The sequence below is a fragment of the Saccostrea cucullata genome, unplaced genomic scaffold (assembly GCF_032062105.1).
Source record: "Saccostrea cucullata isolate Sc308-1 unplaced genomic scaffold, CSIRO_AGI_Scuc_v1 ctg5535, whole genome shotgun sequence".
Lineage (NCBI taxonomy): Eukaryota > Metazoa > Mollusca > Bivalvia > Ostreida > Ostreidae > Saccostrea > Saccostrea cuccullata.
Window position 1 is genome coordinate 20,003 of NW_026929700.1, and position 19,594 is coordinate 39,596.

Below are 19,594 nucleotides of genomic sequence, written 5' to 3' on the forward strand. Positions count from 1 at the left end.
TCCAGTCCATTTATTCACTTAAAACCATTTCAAATATATGGTACATGTGGACAATGAAAAATATTTACAGCATATATGAATTCAGGTCAAAGGTACAAGTATATGATATACATAGTCAGAAAATAATATGAGTGAGAAGGATAGGAAAAAAAAAACATACATCATACATGTAATTATGAAATAAATGAGAAAAAAATCATGAAGCACAGACTATTTAAATCATATATTTTTAACATACATGTACATGTAAATATACCATTTTTTTTAAATGTCTTAGCATCTTGTTTTATAATCACGTGAATGAATTTGAGTATATATTTGGTCTAGTAAATAGAATTCATTAATATACCTTTTCCTGATGTGTGACAAATAGATTGTTTCTGCATGTGCAATACAAGTAATACAATTATTAACATACAAAGTAAACACAAATCTTTATCCCTGTCCCTCCTCGCTAGTCATACACACACATTTATAAATAATTTGATAACCAATTTAAACATGCCGAAAAAATTAAAAGCTTCTAATGGGCCTATGGTCAATCTTTGGTAACTAAAAGCGTAATTGATAAATAATTTATACAAAGACAAGATGTAATAAAACAAAATATAATTAATTTTTTAGATTGTGTTCACCAAAAACATTTTTTTAAAAATTAAGAATTTAACCCTTAGAAAACTCACTTTACAAAATAGTTAGAACGATAACAATAAGGCCAGCGTTACGGTTTTTACGGACATTACTAAGTCTTATTTGAATACACTGATTGAATACACTTCTTGAATACACTGTACTCAGAAAACATTCATATAGCATTGATTGATTATCTTCATATATCAGACGAGGGGGCTTGTCCTCCTGGTCTGATATCTGAAAATTCACGAGTTAAAAGGTACTCTATATGTTTTATTTATAATTGTTTCGGTGTTTTTCCTTTGAAAACAACTGTGGGTTTTTTTTTTTTTTTTTTTTTTTTTTTTTTTTGATACATCATGACTTTATGTCATCTAACAACCATGCTCTATCAAACACAGCCATTCTAATTACCCTGACCTCACATTCTGAATAGAAAAAAAAACAAAGTAGCAAGCTAAGCAAAATACAAAGTCATGTAAAAACAGTGGCGGTACTAGTATACCTTTCATATCTTTGTACCAAGAAAATTAAATGTTGCATACCGATTTTTCCAAAATGGAGTTCACACAGCACATTTTGTGCATTTTTAAATGAATGTTTAACTCTCATAAATTTGAAGTGTAACAAACCTGACTTCACACAATGCAGTACGGGAAAAAAGATGGATATTCCGAGCCGTCCTGTTTTATCAGTTCCAACACAAATCGCTGTATTCCGTAATTCAGAGAATCGCTGTACATCTTGGTCAAAAGTGGACGTTTGCCCGTACGATAATCGTTTAAATTTTCTATTTAGTATAATTTTTACAAGTGTTAAGATTGACTGACATGACGAATTTTCCCGCAATTATTTCGGTTTTCACTGAGAATTGCCATTATAAGCTCAACCCCACAACTGTCATCCATGGCGTTTAGACTTGAATGGGCGAGGTACTGTAGTTCTAAAGTTCAAAGAAATACAGCGCGCTAAACTTTTTGAATCACGGGCTCTTTTTCACGTTGGTCATATAAAATGTTATGATTTACCTGAGAACAATGATACAAGCTTAGTGTGAATTACTGGTGCGTAAATCACACAGTCTTGCACGCCAGCACATTTTTCATGATGCGCTAGCGCGTTTATGTATGGCACGCCAAATTCACAAAAATGAGCTAAACATAGTTTCATAGTTGATAAACTAGGTTCATCGACTGTAAACTATAGTTTACAATCCGTGAACTATAGATAACAATTCGTTAACTATAGTTTTCATCTGTAACACTATATTTCACGGTTGTTAACCATAGTTTACGAATGCTAATCTAAGTTTATCTGTCTGTAATAAAACGATTTTATTGATAATCATAGATTCACGTCTGTAAATTTTAATTTACAATCGTAAACTGTAGTTAAGGGTTGTTAATCACAGTTTCACAAATCGTGAAACTATATTTATCAGATCGTTAACTATAGTTAAGAGTTGTAAACCATAGTTTACAAATCGTGAAACTGTATTTATCAGATAATCTATGTTTTGTAATCGCAAATGATTGTTTTCAGTGTTAAGTATAGCATGTATAGTTTACGGTTCTGAAATAGATTATCGCGTTAACTATGGTTTACATGTGTAAAATATAGATTAACGTTGTTAACTATAGTTTACAGTCCGTAAACTATAGTTTACAACTGATAAACCTAGTTTAACAACCGTGAAATTATGTTTAGCTCATTTTTGTGAATTTGACGTGCCATATTTATGAAATATCTCCTTAAATGACCAATGAAAAAACGCCATGGATGACGGTTGTGATTTTATGCTATGGCAATTCTCGGTGGAAACCGAAATTATCTTGCTAAATTCCTTATGTCGGTTACTCTTAAACAGGTTGGGGGGAAACGTAAATTCCGCTATAATAGTGGTATTTCACTATTATAGTGAAATTACGCTATATTTCCAGTCGTGGATACCCTCAATTACACCTGATACCATTAAAGGCGTTTGAACCGCACGTCATGATGGGTATTACAATGAACAAAAACTGTCATGCTTGCATGTTTTGAATTTTAATAAATTTTCTACCGTTGCGTTTGAAAATGCGAGCACTCTTTTTTTAACGGACGTTGCATTTTTAACATAGCAACCGACGATTGCGGGGATATATAAGCCTGTTTGAATCTCACTTATTGCTCATTAATGTGCACAAATTAATGTTTGTTACAATTGTCAACTTAAACTGGAAAGGGTTTATTGAATTAAACAAGAAAAAGATTATTTCTGTCTGCATGGTTACGGGTATGGAGGCCCGTTATAGTAAACGGAAAGACCCATTATAGCAAACATGAAAAAAGAGTGTATTGATAAACCCAATATTTTTTCTCTCAACAAAATCAATTTATATAAACAGTCCCAGAAAATATATCTAATTTTCAATATCGGCTGGTTAATTGTTTATTTCAGAAAAAAAGACTCAATTTTTTTCGGTGTCGGTACCCAATATTTAACAAGAGTGTCTGTAACCTTATTTTAACACATGTTCAAATAATTATAATTCAACCATCTTTTTAACTCCGCACAAATGTATCTTATTAAACATTTAATGGTTATGCACTTAGGCAAAAATGATTTAACTTTAAAATCTGAGAGAAATAGCTATATTTTTTTTTTTTTGGTTACTTAAAAAATATTCATATCTAATTATATTCATATGAAATGAAAGTATATAGCAAAAAATCACACTAAAAGTATTAATTTTTCAGACTTTTAGATTTATGCCATTATATTATTGTTTAAACTACAAGGAAACTTCAAATAACAAATCATCACTGCTCAGCATAAGAAGTGTAGAAAATATCTTCGACTCAATTTATATTTTCCACAATTAAAAATTGATGTGTAACATCAAATTTAAATTAGCCGCAAACAATTAAGCATTTGAAAAAGTACTTTCACAATTCTGAAAGCATATCCATGCAATGGAAGTGCAAGATATTCAAAGCTGAAGCAGAATCTTGAAAAGCGTATATTTTCATTTACAATCTTTTATCAAAGACTTCATAGGCGTCAGAACCGGAGGGTGCTAGGGGCGCCTAGCCCCCCCCCCCCACTTTCTTGCAAGGATAGACATTTTCTTTGTATTGAAAATTGGGGTTTATCTTTTGTGTTGGTTTAACCCCACCCCCCCCCCCACCCCCACTTTCAATTAGCCACCCTTTCAATTTGCTTCAGACGCCTATGGACTTTATTACATCGATGAATATACCAGGGTATATCTGATGAGCAAATGCATTAAAATATGTATATCCGTACTTATTAAAAAAATTATTTGTATTGCTTTGAAGACAGTCTGAAATAAAAATGACCGAACCACGTGCACCCCGGATCTTGATCATGCACGTGATAATTCCTATGTTTTCTGCAAAATAGGCTATGCCGTAAGGCACTGTGCAAAATGTCGAAACGAAATTATTCTTGTATCATTGGCAGCATTCGCAGCTATAAAATATATTCAAAACAATTTTTACGAGAAGAGTTTTTGATTTTTTATTAACCATGCACTTTATGCACCACGTCATTATGATGCGACCGGAAAATCAAAATTTCCTTTTATATATATGTAATACCTTTTGTTACCTCTTTTTACGACTTATGTAGCCAAAAATTATCAAATAACTTGATGAGAAATGACAATGAAATTGAAACATTATAACAATAATATTTTAAATTTTACTGATGATTTTCTACATGCATGTTATCAATGAAGAATTAAAATACTGAACTTTTACAAAAATAACTTCTCATTTCCCATGTTCACTATTTAACAACCATGTACAAAAAGATCGGCTGCAGCAGCGGTCGATAATAATGGGTCTTTCCGTTTACCATAACGAGCCTCCATACCCGTAACCATGCAGACAGAAATAATCTTTTTCTTGTTTAATTCAATAAACCCTTTCCATTTTAAGTTGACAATTGTAACAAACATTAAATTGTGCACATTAATGAGCAATAAGTGAGATTCAAACAGGCTTATATATCCCCGCAATCATCGGTTGCTATGTTAAAAATGCAACTTCCGTTAAAAAGAAAGTGCTCGTATTTTCAAACGCAACTGTAGAAAATTTATTAAAATTCAAAACATGCAAGCATGACAGTTTTTGTTCATTGTAATACCCATCATGACGTGCGGTTCAAACGCCTTTAATGGTATCGGGTGTAATTGAAGGTATCCACGACTGGAAATATAGCGTAATTTCACTATAATAGTGAAATACCACTATTATAGCGGAATTTACGTTTCCCCCCAACCTGTTAAACACTCAAAAAAAATACCAGTTGGACAATTTAACACGCATTCTCAATTTTTAGTCACAAATCGATCTTGGGAAAAGTAAAAAAATTAGTGAACTGAAATTAACACTTTTATACGTCATTTGAAACATGAAAGTGTATAGTAATTAAAAATCGCAATTTGATTTACATACTTCATGCAGTGTTTTGTTGGCCTCCTTCGAAATAAAAGCGGTTGGAGGGCTAAGTTTACACCAAGATATTTACGTGATGTTGAAAAGCCATATTTGGAAACGAAAGATTTTTTTTTAAATACAAAATTAATATAATACACATCAAATTTTGTTAACTACAAACATTTATGAAACGTTTAAGCACATTTGTAAAAGGGGTGTACAATCTTTGATTCAATTATTAGTAAAAATAAAACGGACATAATTTTCATTTAAATGAAATTATTTTCTTTTTATTTTAACAAGTTTTAGCACATTCGATGATAAGCTTAATAATGATAATATTCCCTAAAATGCTACATTGATTCTTTATTAATCTGCTCAGAGAAACGCACATTATTTAGAATATAAAAAGGTTAAATATTTCGCCATTACCTGATTACGAAGTGTTTGTTAAATATCACGTAAATATCGCACATAGATATCATACAAAAATAAAAGTATATTCGGGGGAAAATGATTATATTATTTCAAATTATTGAATTTTATGAATTTTCTAATCTGTGTTCTTACAAAGGGTTGAATTGAAAATTCAAGTTATAAATGATTTATCTATAGAGGACTCATGTAATTCATAACACCCCCCCCCCCCTTCCACCATTTAATCTATTGATTATTTCAAATGCAGTCATTCACATAGCATCGTTTTTGAAAGTGTATGTGCGTGTGTGTGTGTAAGGGGGGGGGGGGGGGTAGCCAGATAATTTTTTTTACTTACTTGGAAAGTTGACAAGGCAAAAAAAAAGGGGGGGCGGGGTGAGAAAACTTGCTCAAAGTCGAAAATCCTAGAGGGGGGAGGCGAACTTTTTTCAATGCCAACTACATTCATTACCAATTATTACAATATATTTTCCGTACATCACTATTAGTGGGGGTGGGGGCAACCAGCCTTTCACTGAACATTTACTGAAGTTGAAGTAAGGCTGGAGAAAAAAAGGGGGGGGGCAGGGTGGGACTGCTCCCCCACCCCCCTTGTTGCTACATACCAGAAATGCTTAATTTTTTGTGAAAACTTTATCGTCAAATCTCAAAAATAAAACAAAGATCGCCCACCACCCTTAAAAAGTTTGTCAATAATTACAGTTGCACATCACATGTGCTCTATAGAGCAATATACATTCTACGTTCATATAACGTAAATTGAATATTCAGTACCATTAAAGCATAGACGCATACCTCCTAAGTCATATGTCTATGCAACAATGCAAATGGGAAAATTAGGTGCAAATTTTATACATGTTATTAAATGTATTTCTTGCAAAGCAACAAAAATGGAAATGGATTCAATTTCAACCAGTATCTTGACACACAACACCTACAGCCGTCTTTCTTATTTTACCCGATGTAGAACCCCCCCCCCCCCCACTGCATGCAACGCAGCGCCTATTTTCTGGAATTATATTTCCTACAAAAATGATATTTTTTTCTTCAAAATATTTAGCTTGGTATACAATTCAAGTGTATATAACCATTTTTTAAAGTTGACGATCACTATCAGTTCAAACAAACAGCAAAATACAGACTTGAAGAAAGTTTTGTTTCAGATTTACGTTCCGAATGATAACGTGCATTACACTTGAAACTATGCAATATTAACCAATTGCTCAAAATGGAAAGATTTAATCATTAAACCACGATTCTACTTATGAATAATATTATGTCAATTCAATTTTCAAATCACACGGATGCACAAGATATTGAGTAAAAATGTTCACCTTTCCATGTGCACTTCCATTTGCATTTCTGCACTCTTGTTACAGAAAAAAATGACATTTTAAGAAGCAGTGTATATTTCTTCATGTTCTTAGTATTTACATCATAAAGATTCACTCGCAAATCTGTTCAAACAGCTTTAGAAATTAATACTTATTTACTTTAAAACATGGTAACGTAAATATTGGTAACGTAAATATCTTTCTGAGATTTATCGTAACTTTTAATGCCATTGTTCAATTATTCCACTGTTAATTAAAGGCATATTCTAGTGCTTGAGTGTAAGGCAATTTGGCCCATAGGGAACAGTGTAGTTCTCTTACTTAATTTGTGAATAAATAGTAACACGTAAATATCGTTGAATTTTTTAACCATTGGACTTATAAGAAAAGGGGGGCTATTGTTCATAAACACAGATAAACAGTGTCTTTTTTACCTTTCCATGCAATAGAAAGGGTGCTCATGATGTTAAAAAGTTACAACTTAGTCCTATTGAGTTAGTTCATCATTCCTTCCAGTCCTTTTGAATTTCCAAATAGAAAAGTAATAATTTTGCGGTGACATCAAAAATTGATAAATATATTAAAATTTTTCAAAATTTGTGATACGCATATGTGTGAAGGGTGTGATATTCAGAAAATATAACTCAAATGTAGGACAATCTTACTAAGAAAAAGATATGTTAATGATTTAAAAATTCTTTTTGGTTTAAAATAAAAACTACAAGATGATCGGCGACAGTAACGTAAATATCGATTTCTGCTATAAAATGTGATTTTCTCCTAAGACAATCATTCAAGCTACAACAAACAATTGTTGTATTTTAATCAACAACCAACAAAGGTTCGTAAGACTGGCAGAAAATAAAATTTATTTGAAATATTATATTACTTAAAACGCGGTACATTATTTAAAGCGAATTGAGACTATAAATTGAGAATGCGTGTTAAACGTTTAACGATTACCGCAAGGGAGAATGTCCACTTTTGACCAAGATGTACAGCGAGTTTTTGACTGGATGTAGCAATTTGTTTTGGAATTAATAAACTTCAAATCACACTTCAAATTTTTGAGAGTCAATGAAAAGCCTTCTGAATCAATAAAAAATTTGCTGTGTAAATTCCATTTTGGATTTAAAAATTGGCGCGTGCAAAATTTAATTTTCTTACGTTAGGAAAGGTATACCTCAACTATATTTACATGACTTTGTTTTACATGTATATTTATTCCTTATTCAGTGTATATGGTCAAGGGTCATAAGAATTGGTGCATCATCACTCTGGCGTGCTCTATTTTTGATAGAGCATTGTTGTTAGATCACAGTTAGTCATGGTGTATCAAAAATAAAACCACAGTGATCTTCAAAGGAAAAAAACATCACGTAAATTATACAAGTTGAATAAACATTTTAGATCTTCCGAAAAGGCTATCCTTAACCCAAACACCACTTTGAAATAAAGTTGTTTATTCATAAAAACACAGTGAAACATTAATTTGACAATTTTTCGACCGATCATGATTAACTATGTCTCTAATGTCACTTATTTGTATGTTTGCACGCAGTGAACTTTTGGAGGGATTGACACCTTTTTAAAGTTTTACAGGTTATTTCAAAGAATTATAGATTTTTATTCATGATGAAGATGTTGCTGGCGCTGTACATAGTATGGGCAGCTGGACTTTCAGATAAGGGATACGTTGAAGGATTCCAAAGGCCTTTTCGGTGTAACGCAAATAGGGTGAGTTAATTTTAAACTAGAACGTTAACGTTGAATAGTGAAATGGCAATAATTAGTCACTAATGTTTAATTATATTTACTGACTGGACACAAGTCAAAGGGCTTTTTTTTCGGGGGGGGCTGTTTTAAGTTTATTCAAGTTTTATAGTCCCAAACCATTTCTAAAAGGAAAAGGATGTAATACTAATGTATAAATAGGATGAAATTCTATAATTTTTAAAACAATTTTTTATCTAAAGAGCAGGAGCCAATCTGCCAAAAATGTGGTTTGCAAATTATCCTTTGTAAATTCATAACAATTAATTTTAAAAAAAATGGTTATGATTTAAATAAAAAGGTTTTAACTCTAGAACTTAATACAAAATTACATGTACGAGTTTTAAAATTATTAAGCGATATAAGCGTAGTAAAAGACTTCATATACATATATAGCGCATGTACACAAATCACACAAAATCAATTAATGTCCAAATTTTAAAACATATTAAAAAGTCAAATTCAGGTTTATGTCTCTTCTATTTTAGTAAGCTGTATTAAAGCATTCATTTCTGTAATAATACTTCAAAACTATTTGTATAAATTGAAATTCTTACACAAGAAGCCCAAGGGCCTTCTTATAAGTCACCTGAGCATCATGTAACAACTTTCCAAAAAATCAATTTGGTTCGTGTTTTGAACCAAAAGCCATGAATTTCACAATTTTTAAATAGACACCATTGCTCATTATAATTATACCCTTGGCATATTTACTTTGATTACTTCATACCCAAAGACAAAGCAGAGGAACAAAGAAAATATGCATGTTTCACTCTTTAATCAGTTGTGCCCAACCCTTGACCCTGGGGCCAGACATTTCACAATTTTGGAAAAGGCACTCTTGCTCATTATAAATGTTTGATCAATACCAACAAAAAGCAGATTTCAAAGAGGCAATCTTCCTCATCATAATTATGTACATAGTTCATTGGCTTAAATACCAAGGAGCAGAGAAGATTTTCAAAGAATTAATGCATTTTCACTATATCATCAACAGAGCCTCGCCCTAAAACCAGAATACCTGACGCTAGAGGTCATGAAATTCACAATTTTTGTAGAGGCAACCTTCCTCAGCATTTCCAAAACATACATCACAAAATGCAAAATTTTATATTAATTTAATTTTCATATCTTCTACTCTTTATCTTTGTAGAAATAGAATTAAGTTTAAAATCAAAACAATTTTGGCATAATTTGCCATTCTCAGATGGAAAAAATTATTTTTTAACTATTTTATTTGGCATAAATATGTTCAAAAATATTGTCTTAATTCTTCAATTTACAGTATTCAAAGGAACTTTAGGACACTATGAAATTACAAAGTTTTACCAAAATCGACAGCTTAAAAACTTACAACTTTTCAACTTTATATACAACCATTCCAAACAATAAATTCAAGTCCAGAATTTTTATATCATTGACAGTTTGGTTTTTCAATTAAAAACGAACTCGTAAATTTACTTACCTTGTCATTGGTCATTTGCAAAATTATTTTGTTAACAACATCTTGAGTGTACACAAAAGTACTCTGAAGCTGACATCAAAAAGATGCTTTCCTTTCTAATTGTCAATATCTATGTTTTTTGTTGGAGACCAATCTATTGGAGTTCCCATGGGCACCAATTGTGCTATTGACGACGTATTGTCAATTAGCAATGGTTGCTTTCATTCTTATTTGATATGATATATCCCGGTGAGCTTGAGATAAAAGATACCTCAGAGTCAATCACGTCTGTTTAATATTTGTATATTTTACTACAAAAATAAATTTAAGTTTACTTAAAAATTTTTATTGTAATCAATAAGTGTCCTCCTTGAATGTGAAAGTCTGAAATACTGTATAGCCGTGCTTTGTAATGGTCATTTTGTTTCATGTCTTACCGTGGTAGGAGAGGCAGAGAATGACCAATCAAAATCTGACCAATCAAAATCTAACAAATGAAATTCTGACCATGCGGTCCGTTACTCTGCCTTTTCTCCCATCTACATCCTTGGAGGACGGATATTGTTTCAATGTTTGTAATTTATTTTATCAAGATTTTGGTGAGTAAAATTACTTCATTATGTCTTCTATGAGTAAAACTTCAGTTGTCATTCTTGGACATTCAATTGTGCGTCGTTTTCATGAATTCTTGAAATATGGTGACATCAGGTATTCTGCGAGCCTTGGTCTTGGAGAAACGCATTCCGTCTTGTACAGGGGTGTGGGTGGAAGAAAGGTTCGTGATGTAATATCTAAGGATATGGAGAGCGTGTTTGCTTTAGGTCCAGATGTAGTTGTTCTAATGATTGGGGAGAACGATATTAGTACTAGTACCGACGCTACCTTGTTAGCTGCAGAAATTGAATCTGTGGTATCGGTAATGCATCGCCGCTATAAAGTTGCAAATATAATTGTTTGTAAATTATTGCCACGATTTGGTGTTCGTTTTGGGTACAATAATTTGCAGACAAAGTAAACGCAATATTGAGAGATGCATTGCCAGCACTGGGTTACTGCGTATTTTGGGAACATGGGAATTATTTCGTTTCTCCCCGTGAAGGAGACTGCAGTCGTAAATTTGTTCACGACGGAGTTCATCTGAACAGTCAGGGGAATGTTCATTTATATAGGAGTATAAGGGGCCGGAGCTTTAATTTCAGCGAGAAAATAGATATACATCTAAGTCATAAAAGTTTGTCACCATTTTGTTACTTTTATTGTTCGTCAATTTTTCAGATAGATATTCTTTGAAATTATACAACATTTTGTTATTTTAACAGTACGATAGGCATTTAGGATGTCTAATAATGTATAACAGATTTATCCTTTTTCTGTGAAGAAAATTCGGTTGGAAAAAGTATCAGCAAATTTGATTGTTTTGTTGTTAGTTTAATTTTTACAGTACTTTAGGCAGATCCTAAGTACAAGTTTCAGGCAGTTTTTTGTACTTGCCAAGTTTCAACCCATTTGGGTTTTTTCATTTTAGTTTCGGCTTTTACCATGCAGATGGCGATTTTTTCCATCGTTTTTTATTTGATATCTAGGAATGTATTTTAAAGCATTCCAGATTTATCCTTTTTCTGTGAAGTAAATTCGTTGGAAGAATGTCTGCCAATTAGTTTGTTTCGGTATTAGTTGATTACTACAATATTGTGAATTTTTACAGTACTTTAGGCAAGTCCTAAGTACAAGTTTCAGGCAGTCTTTTGTACTTGCCAAGTTTAAACCCGTTCGGGTTTTTTCATTTTAGTTTCAGCTTTTACCCTGCAGATGGAGATTTTTTCCATCGTTTTTTTATTTGATGTCTATGAATGTATTTCAATGCATTCCAGATCGACTTATCCCTTTTTCTGTGAAGGAAAATCGTTGGAAATTGTCTGCCAATTTGTTTGTTTCGGTATAAGTTGATTACTAAAATATTGTGAATTTTTACAGTACTTTAGGCAAGTCCTAAGTACAAGTTTCAGGCAGTCTTTTGTACTTGCCAAGTTTGTACCCATGCGGGTCTGAACTTTCCCTAGTTCGGTCAAGACAGTGGCGTTTTCAGACCCATTTTCATGATTTTTCTGTTAAATCTAAGTGGTAATTACTGTAAATTTGGATTATCTCCCTTTTCAAAATTGGTTTTATTTCTCATCTTGATATCTTGTGTCTGCTAAAAATTATATGTCATTATTAATAATACTTTTGAGAATTTCAAACAAATTATTAAACGTCACAAAGGTGGCAACACACGACAAACTGTTTTACAGACTTTTTACTCATTGAAGGAGGATAAGATAAGGTGTTCTAGCTTTGAAAGGATTTTGGAAATAAATTAACCAGTTGACGGGTAACCGGGATATCAAAATACTTATTGCATTAAAATAAATAAATTTAAGTTTACTTAAAAATTTTTATTGTAATCAATAAGTGTCCCCCTTGAATGTGAAAGTCTGAAATACTGTATAGCCGTGCTTTGTAATGGTCATTTTGTTCCATGTCTTACCGTGGTAGGAGAGGCAGAGATTGACCAATCAAAATCTGACCAATCAAAATCTAACAAATGAAATTCTGACCATGCGGTCCGTTACTCTGCCTTTTCTCCCATCTACATCCTTGGAGGACGGACGTTGTTTCAAAGTTTGTAATTTACCTCCTGCCACCCCGCCTCCGCCATTTGTTTGTTGTTTAAATTTATGTTTTAGCGTTTTCAGACCCATTTTCATGATTTTTCTGTTAAATCTAAGTGGTAATTACTGTAAATTTGGATTATCTCCCTTTTCAAAATTGGTTTTATTTCTCATCTTGATATCTTGTGTCTGCTAAAAATTATATGTCATTATTAATAATACTTTTGAGAATTTCAAACAAATTATTAAACGTCACAAAGGTGGCAACACACGACAAACTGTTTTACAGACTTTTTACTCATTGAAGGAGGATAAGATAAGGTGTTCCAGCTTTGAAAGGATTTTGGAAATAAATTAACCAGTTGATGGGTAACCGGGGTATCAAAATACTTATTGCATTAAAATAAAGACATTAATGGTAATTATCTAACAACCAAGCTCTACGATAAACATGATAAATTTAACTTTACAATTGTCAACTTCCCTTACCTCTGCAGCAATATACCTTCATCACATGTATACGGAATTCATATATCTCAGTTGATTCGATAAGCAAGATTTCAATTTCTAAAACGAGGTATATTATTGAAAAATAAGTTGGTGAAACAAGAATATAAACAATCTTCTAATTATTTCGTAAGTTCTATCATAATGGTCAATACAATTTCTCATTGAGTAAAATACTGACTGACGTTTTCATACTGCTTGTTAGTCCATTATTTACACACTGAATTAAGGACGGATCCTTCTGTTATTCCCCGATCATGACAAAGAGCACACGGCGGGTGTGACCGGTCAGCAGGGGATGCTTACTCTTCCATAACATATAGTCCAAGCTCTCATGATTTGAAGGTCCGTGTTTGCTCTGCTCCTATTTTTTGTATTGTTTTATGGACGTTTTGATCTTGAATACTGTTCATTATCTCAATATCTCCATATGTGTCAATAAAAATTTTTATATTGCAATAGATGATAACTATGGGATATCCAGCGATATCAGGTCCTAAATCTGTTAATGATCGGATTGCCATTGTTGGAGCAGGGATAAGTGGAGTACATATGGCGTCTCTTCTAAAGGTCAGTGAAAAGCAATGTATCATGAGTTATGAATACTTTACAATTAAATTATGTAAATTGACGACGATGTTAGTTTTGTCTTATAACAATTCATTGTAGGAGAGGGGTTTCAAAAACGTCAAAATTTTTGAACAGCGAAACGAGGTTGGAGGAAAGGCATATTCGCGATTTCACAGGGGGGTATACAATGAGTTTGGAACAATCTTCATGACGGATACCTACGATCAGGTGGCCAGGCTGGTCCGGAGATACACTCCTCGATCCAGAATTAAATCAAAAAACAAGTCTTCTTTAATGGTCAAGGATTTCGGTTAGTCATATCAAGAACATTTCAAAATGCGTATATGCATTTTTAAATGTTTATCCTTTATATTTAAGGAATGAAGATTATTTAAGCATATTTTATATGATGTAAACTAACTTGGGGGGGGGGGGGGGGTCACACTTTAGTAAAATGAATCGTATTTACAGTTTTAAAGCATTTTTTCACCTAATTTAAAAAATTACTGGTTGAAAATTTAATTGCAATTTTTTATTACTGATTTTCAAAAATTAATAAAACGATTTTGACATTATGACAACTTGAAGCTCTTAATCAAGAAGTGATAAAAATGTTATAAAAGAAAAAGTAATAAATATATGCCCCCTCTGAAAACAAGAAGGTTTGAATTTTGTTTTTCTTACACCTTATGTATTATATAATGTCAATATAATATAACATTATGATAATACCAATATACTATGATAACATAGCAATGAATAATAACATGATACTAATTAACTATAAAATTCTAACAGTGTACAGTAATATCAATTATGGAGATGTACCATGATATTGTATCAATGTATCAAAACATTATACCAACTTACAATAACATTATACCAATGTACCATAACATTATCCATGTACTAATGTACTAAAACATAATATCAATGTACCATAATCTTATATCGTTTTACTATACACCATACCAATGTATCATAACATAACAAATTACTATAACATTATACCAATGTACCATAACATTAAAACCTATGTACTCATATAATTATTGCTGTTTTTAGGTCAATACGATGATTTAGATACTTAAGGAGTACAATGTTCACTGAGCCCGAAGGTGGCTAAAGGTGGCTAAATCATCGTATTGTCCGCAAAAAAAATAGCAACTAGTGCTAATTGTAACGGGGACCGTTACAGATGTTCCCCAAACGCTCCCCAACTCCCTTTTGGTGCCATATTCCTGTAAGCTTCATTAAATAAAACAAACTCTATGCATCTGAGATTTTAACAACATTTACAAAGAAGTGTACAAAAATCATTTAAACTTTAGCATTGCACGCGTGCACATTTGAATGCATTTTATCATGACCATATCATCTTCTCTACACAATCTATATTTTTAATACACTGAATATTAAAGTATTTAATCCAAAATTATTTTAAAAAATACGCGCATTCAAGTGTGATTCAAGTTTGATTTTACTAATTCCACGTGCACGCACGTGCATACATGAGCATAGTGACCATACCTTCTTGTAGAAGTCCATTACATCTATCTATGTTCTAAATTCCACCCCGTTTGGGTGAAAACTAAGGGAGTTATAGCTGTTTAAAGTTTCGGCCAATCAGATTGCAGCACATGTACACGCACGTGTATGCATATGCATGGTGACCATACCTACTTGTAGAAGTCCATTATATCTATCTATGTTCCAAATCCCATCCTGTTTGGTTGAAAACCAAGGGAGTTATAGCTGTTTAAAGTTTCAGCCAATCAGATTGCAGCGCACGTGCATGCACGTGTTTTCATGATAATTGCTTTATTTCATGTTGTAGGATATCCTAGTGCATGGCTGTGTTCAAAATTTCAAAGGATTTCGTCAAAAAACAAGAAAGATATTGAGACTTTAGTTGCAGCCAATCAGAGCGAAGTGCACGTGCATGCGCGTGAGATCTTGCTATTTTCACCATGTCGTCATGTCTATACTACTAATATATCCTCACATTATGAGTTTCAAAGCATTTCATACAAAAATAGAATAGTTGTGGCTATATCTATTATTTTGGTCATTTCATGTGTTGCACGTGCGCGCTCTTGCAAGCACGTGCGCGCAAAATGACCTTGATTCCGCAAATCTACATAACATGTCTACTTACCTTAAAAAGGTTTTACTTACATCGGACGAACAGTTTACAAGATCATTCCCGGACAAAAAAGTTCCAGGAAGAAGAAGAAGAAAAATAATAATAACTAGATGCGATCTCGTTGCAAGCAACGAGTAGGTCTTCCGTCCGATATCTGATGGAATAAGACCTGTGTTGGGATAATTCCACTGATATAATAAAAAATGTCAGAAAGGCACAAGAATTCTTCAAAATATGTTTAGAAACACAAATAAAATGTAGGATCTATCAATTCCAATCAACTTCCTGTTCTACTTCCTCACTTCCGGTGCGACCGTATGTGCTCAAAACTTCTTTCAACTCTACATCATGCAGTAATCATGAAAGATGGAAAATATCATCCCTGAAAGTTTCGATGGAAAATACTCATTTTTAGACAATTTCCGGTTTGAACGAACCGTACTTCCAGTGGAAATATCAAACCGGAAGTAACGTTTGCTAACGCATTCCTTAAATCTCTATAATGAACAATAAAAAACATTCATTAGAGAAATGAAAAAAAAATCGCTATACATATTAAGTGTTTTAAATATATGTACATGTATTTAAATTTCATGTACTTCCGGTTTACAACGGAAGAGTAGAAAATGAATAAAAAACGGAGAAAATGAACATATTAAAAGTATGCATATTGTTGGGAACATTATTTTGACCATCTTATGTTCAATATTGCTTATCAAAATATTCACGCTTTTCGAGATATAAAGCATCAAAGATATAGCATTCTAGCCCCCTGTGATCCTTTATTACGTAACATATGATCAAAGTTTTAGAATATATTGTTGCAAATTGTTAAGTTGAATATCTTTGCTTCAGTAGTGTATCACAAAATATTGATCATTAAAGAGTTAAAGACGAGAGACTTTTGGCCCCTCCATGCCCCTTAATTGAAGGGTTAACCCCATTTTCTTAATATCAAATGAAAGGTCCTACTATATTGCACATTTTTTATTATACATGTCTTAACAAAATATTAACCAGTAAAAAGATATAAAAGAAAACGTATCAATTTTTGCGAGATGCTTATGAGCCGAACGTCGATGCCTTTTTACCTGGAAAGCTCTATATGCAAAATGTCACATCTACTATCCTTCCTCTACCTTCACTGAAAATCTCAAGTCGATATCTTCAGTCGTTTAGGAGGAGATCTCAGGACAAGCTGACCCTCTAAAAATCAGAAAATCGTCCATATCTCACGGCCAGAAGTGACGTCATCAACGATGAAAATTTCCGACAAGGTTCAGATGAATATCTATCAGATCTGAAAGTTTGGTGAAAATCGGGCGAGCCGTTTCCGAGAAATCGCGTGCACAAAATCGGTAAGAAAAAAAAAATAATAATAACTAGATACGATCTCGTTGCGAGCAACGAGTGGGTCTTCCGTCCAATTCTTGATGAGATGAGATAAGATTTTGATTGCGATTTTCATTCTAAAATAATGATTTACCACAATCTGTAAAAAGACATTGAACATTAAAGACTTAAAAAATAGGCCTTTTGCCCCTAACGACCCCTAATTTAGAAATCAGCCCTTTTTATTCAAATCATCTTAAAGATCTTAAGATTTTGAACATTTTGTGTTCAACAACTGTTCAGAAATTCTTTTTCGTTTTTGAGCTATTAGCAAAAGAAATATTTAGGGGCCAACCCTTCAACTCCTTAATGGGGACGTTTAGCAAAAAATGAAAGGTTGCATACTGTTCAGAATATTATTTTGAACAACTTTTGTTCAATATTGCTTATCAAAATATTTCTCCCTTTTGAGATATAAAGCATCAAAGATTTAGCATTCTGGCCCCTTGTGGCCCCTAATTATGTACCATACGACATAAAAACCATAATATATAGTTGTAGATGGTTGAGATAAACATCTTTGCTTCAGTAATGTATTACAAAATATTAACTGATAAAGAGTTATCGATTGAAGACTTTTGGCCCCTCTTGGCCCCTAATTCGAGTGCCCAGCCCCTTTTTCGGGATCTCATCTTAAAGATCTTAAGATTTTGAACATTTTTTGTTCAACAACTGTTCAGAAATTCTTTTTCGTTTTCGAGCTATTAGCAAAAGAAATAATTAGGGGCCAACCCTCCAACTCCTTAATGGGGACGTTTAGCAAAAAATAAAAGGTTGCATACTGTTCAGAACATTATTTTGAACAACTTTTGTTCAATATTGCTAATCAAAATATTTCTCCCTTTCGAGATATAAAGCATCAAAGATTTAGCATTCTGGCCCCTTGTGGCCCCTAATTATGTACCATACGACATATAAACCATAATATATTGTTGTAGATAGTTGAGATAAACATCTTTGCTTCAGTAATGTATTACAAAATATTAACTGATAAAGAGTTATCGATTGAAGACTTTTTGGCCCCTCTTGGCCCCTATTTCGAGTGCCCAGCCCCTTTTTCGGGATCTCATCTTAAAGATCTTAAGATTTTGAACATTTAGTGTTCAACAACTGTTCAGAAATTCTTTTTCGTTTTTGAGCTATTAGCAAAAGAAATATTTAGGGGCCAATCCTTCAACTCCTTAATGGGGACGTTTAGCAAAAAATGAAAGGTTGCATATTGTTCATATCATTATTTTGAACAACTTTTGTTCAATATTGCTTATCAAAATATTTCTCCCTTTCGAGATATAAAGCATCAAAGATTTAGCATTCTGGCCCCTTGTGGCCCCTAATCATGTACCATACGACATAAAAACCATAATATATAGTTGTAGATGGTTGAGATAAACATCTTTGCTTCAGTAATGTATTACAAAATATTAACTGATAAAAAGTTATCGAAAAAAGACTTTTGGCCCCTCTTGGCCCCTAATTCGAGTACCCAGCCCCTTTTTCGGGATCTCATCTGAAAGATCTTTTGATTTTGAACATTTTTTGTTCAACAACTATTCAGAAATTCTATTTCGTTTTTGAGTTAAAAGCAAAAGAAATATTTAGGGGCCAACCCTTCAACTCCTTAATGGGGACGTTTAGCAAAAAATGAAAGGTTGCATACTGTTCAGAACATTATTTTGAACAACTTTTGTTCAATATTGCTTATCAAAATATTTCTCCCTTTCGAGATATACAGCATCAAAGATTTAGCATTCTGGCCCCTTGTGGCCCCTAATCATGTACCATACGACATAAAAACCATAATATATAGTTGTAGATGGTTGAGATAAAGATCTTTGCTTCAGTAATGTATAACAAAATATTGACTGATAAAGAGTTATTGAATAAAAACTGTTGGCCCCTTTCAGCCCTTAATTTGATGAGTCAGCACATTTTTCTTGATATCATATTAAAGGTCTTGATATTTTGCACAAATGTTGTTCAGTATGTTTTAACAAAATATTTATATTTTAAAAGATATGATAGAAAATGTCTCAAAAAATCACTCATAAAACGTGTCCTAAATTTTGACCCCTACCGAGCTTCCATACTAGGCACTTCCGGAAAATATCCTGACCATGTTGCAACATGGCAACATGTCCTCTATCATCACTAAAAATTTCAGCTTTCTAGCTTGAGCCGTTTTTGAGTTCCATCACAGACAAGGAGGTCCTCTAAATTTTGATCAAAGGGCGATAACTCCCTACTGGAAGTGAATTTCAAA

The 19,594-nt window shown here is 32.8% G+C and overlaps 1 protein-coding gene across 1 annotated transcript; it reads left to right on the forward strand.

Moving 5' to 3' along the window:
• Positions 1-8,425: 8,425 nt before the first annotated feature.
• On the forward strand, positions 8,426-14,106 carry LOC134281874 (uncharacterized; the record flags this gene model as incomplete). The annotated part of the gene is made up of 3 exons (XM_062764310.1): positions 8,426-8,588; positions 13,689-13,796; positions 13,896-14,106. Coding segments are annotated over exons 1-3 (424 nt in total), but the record flags the coding sequence as incomplete, so codon positions are not given.
• Between the last annotated feature and the right edge of the window lie 5,488 nt (positions 14,107-19,594).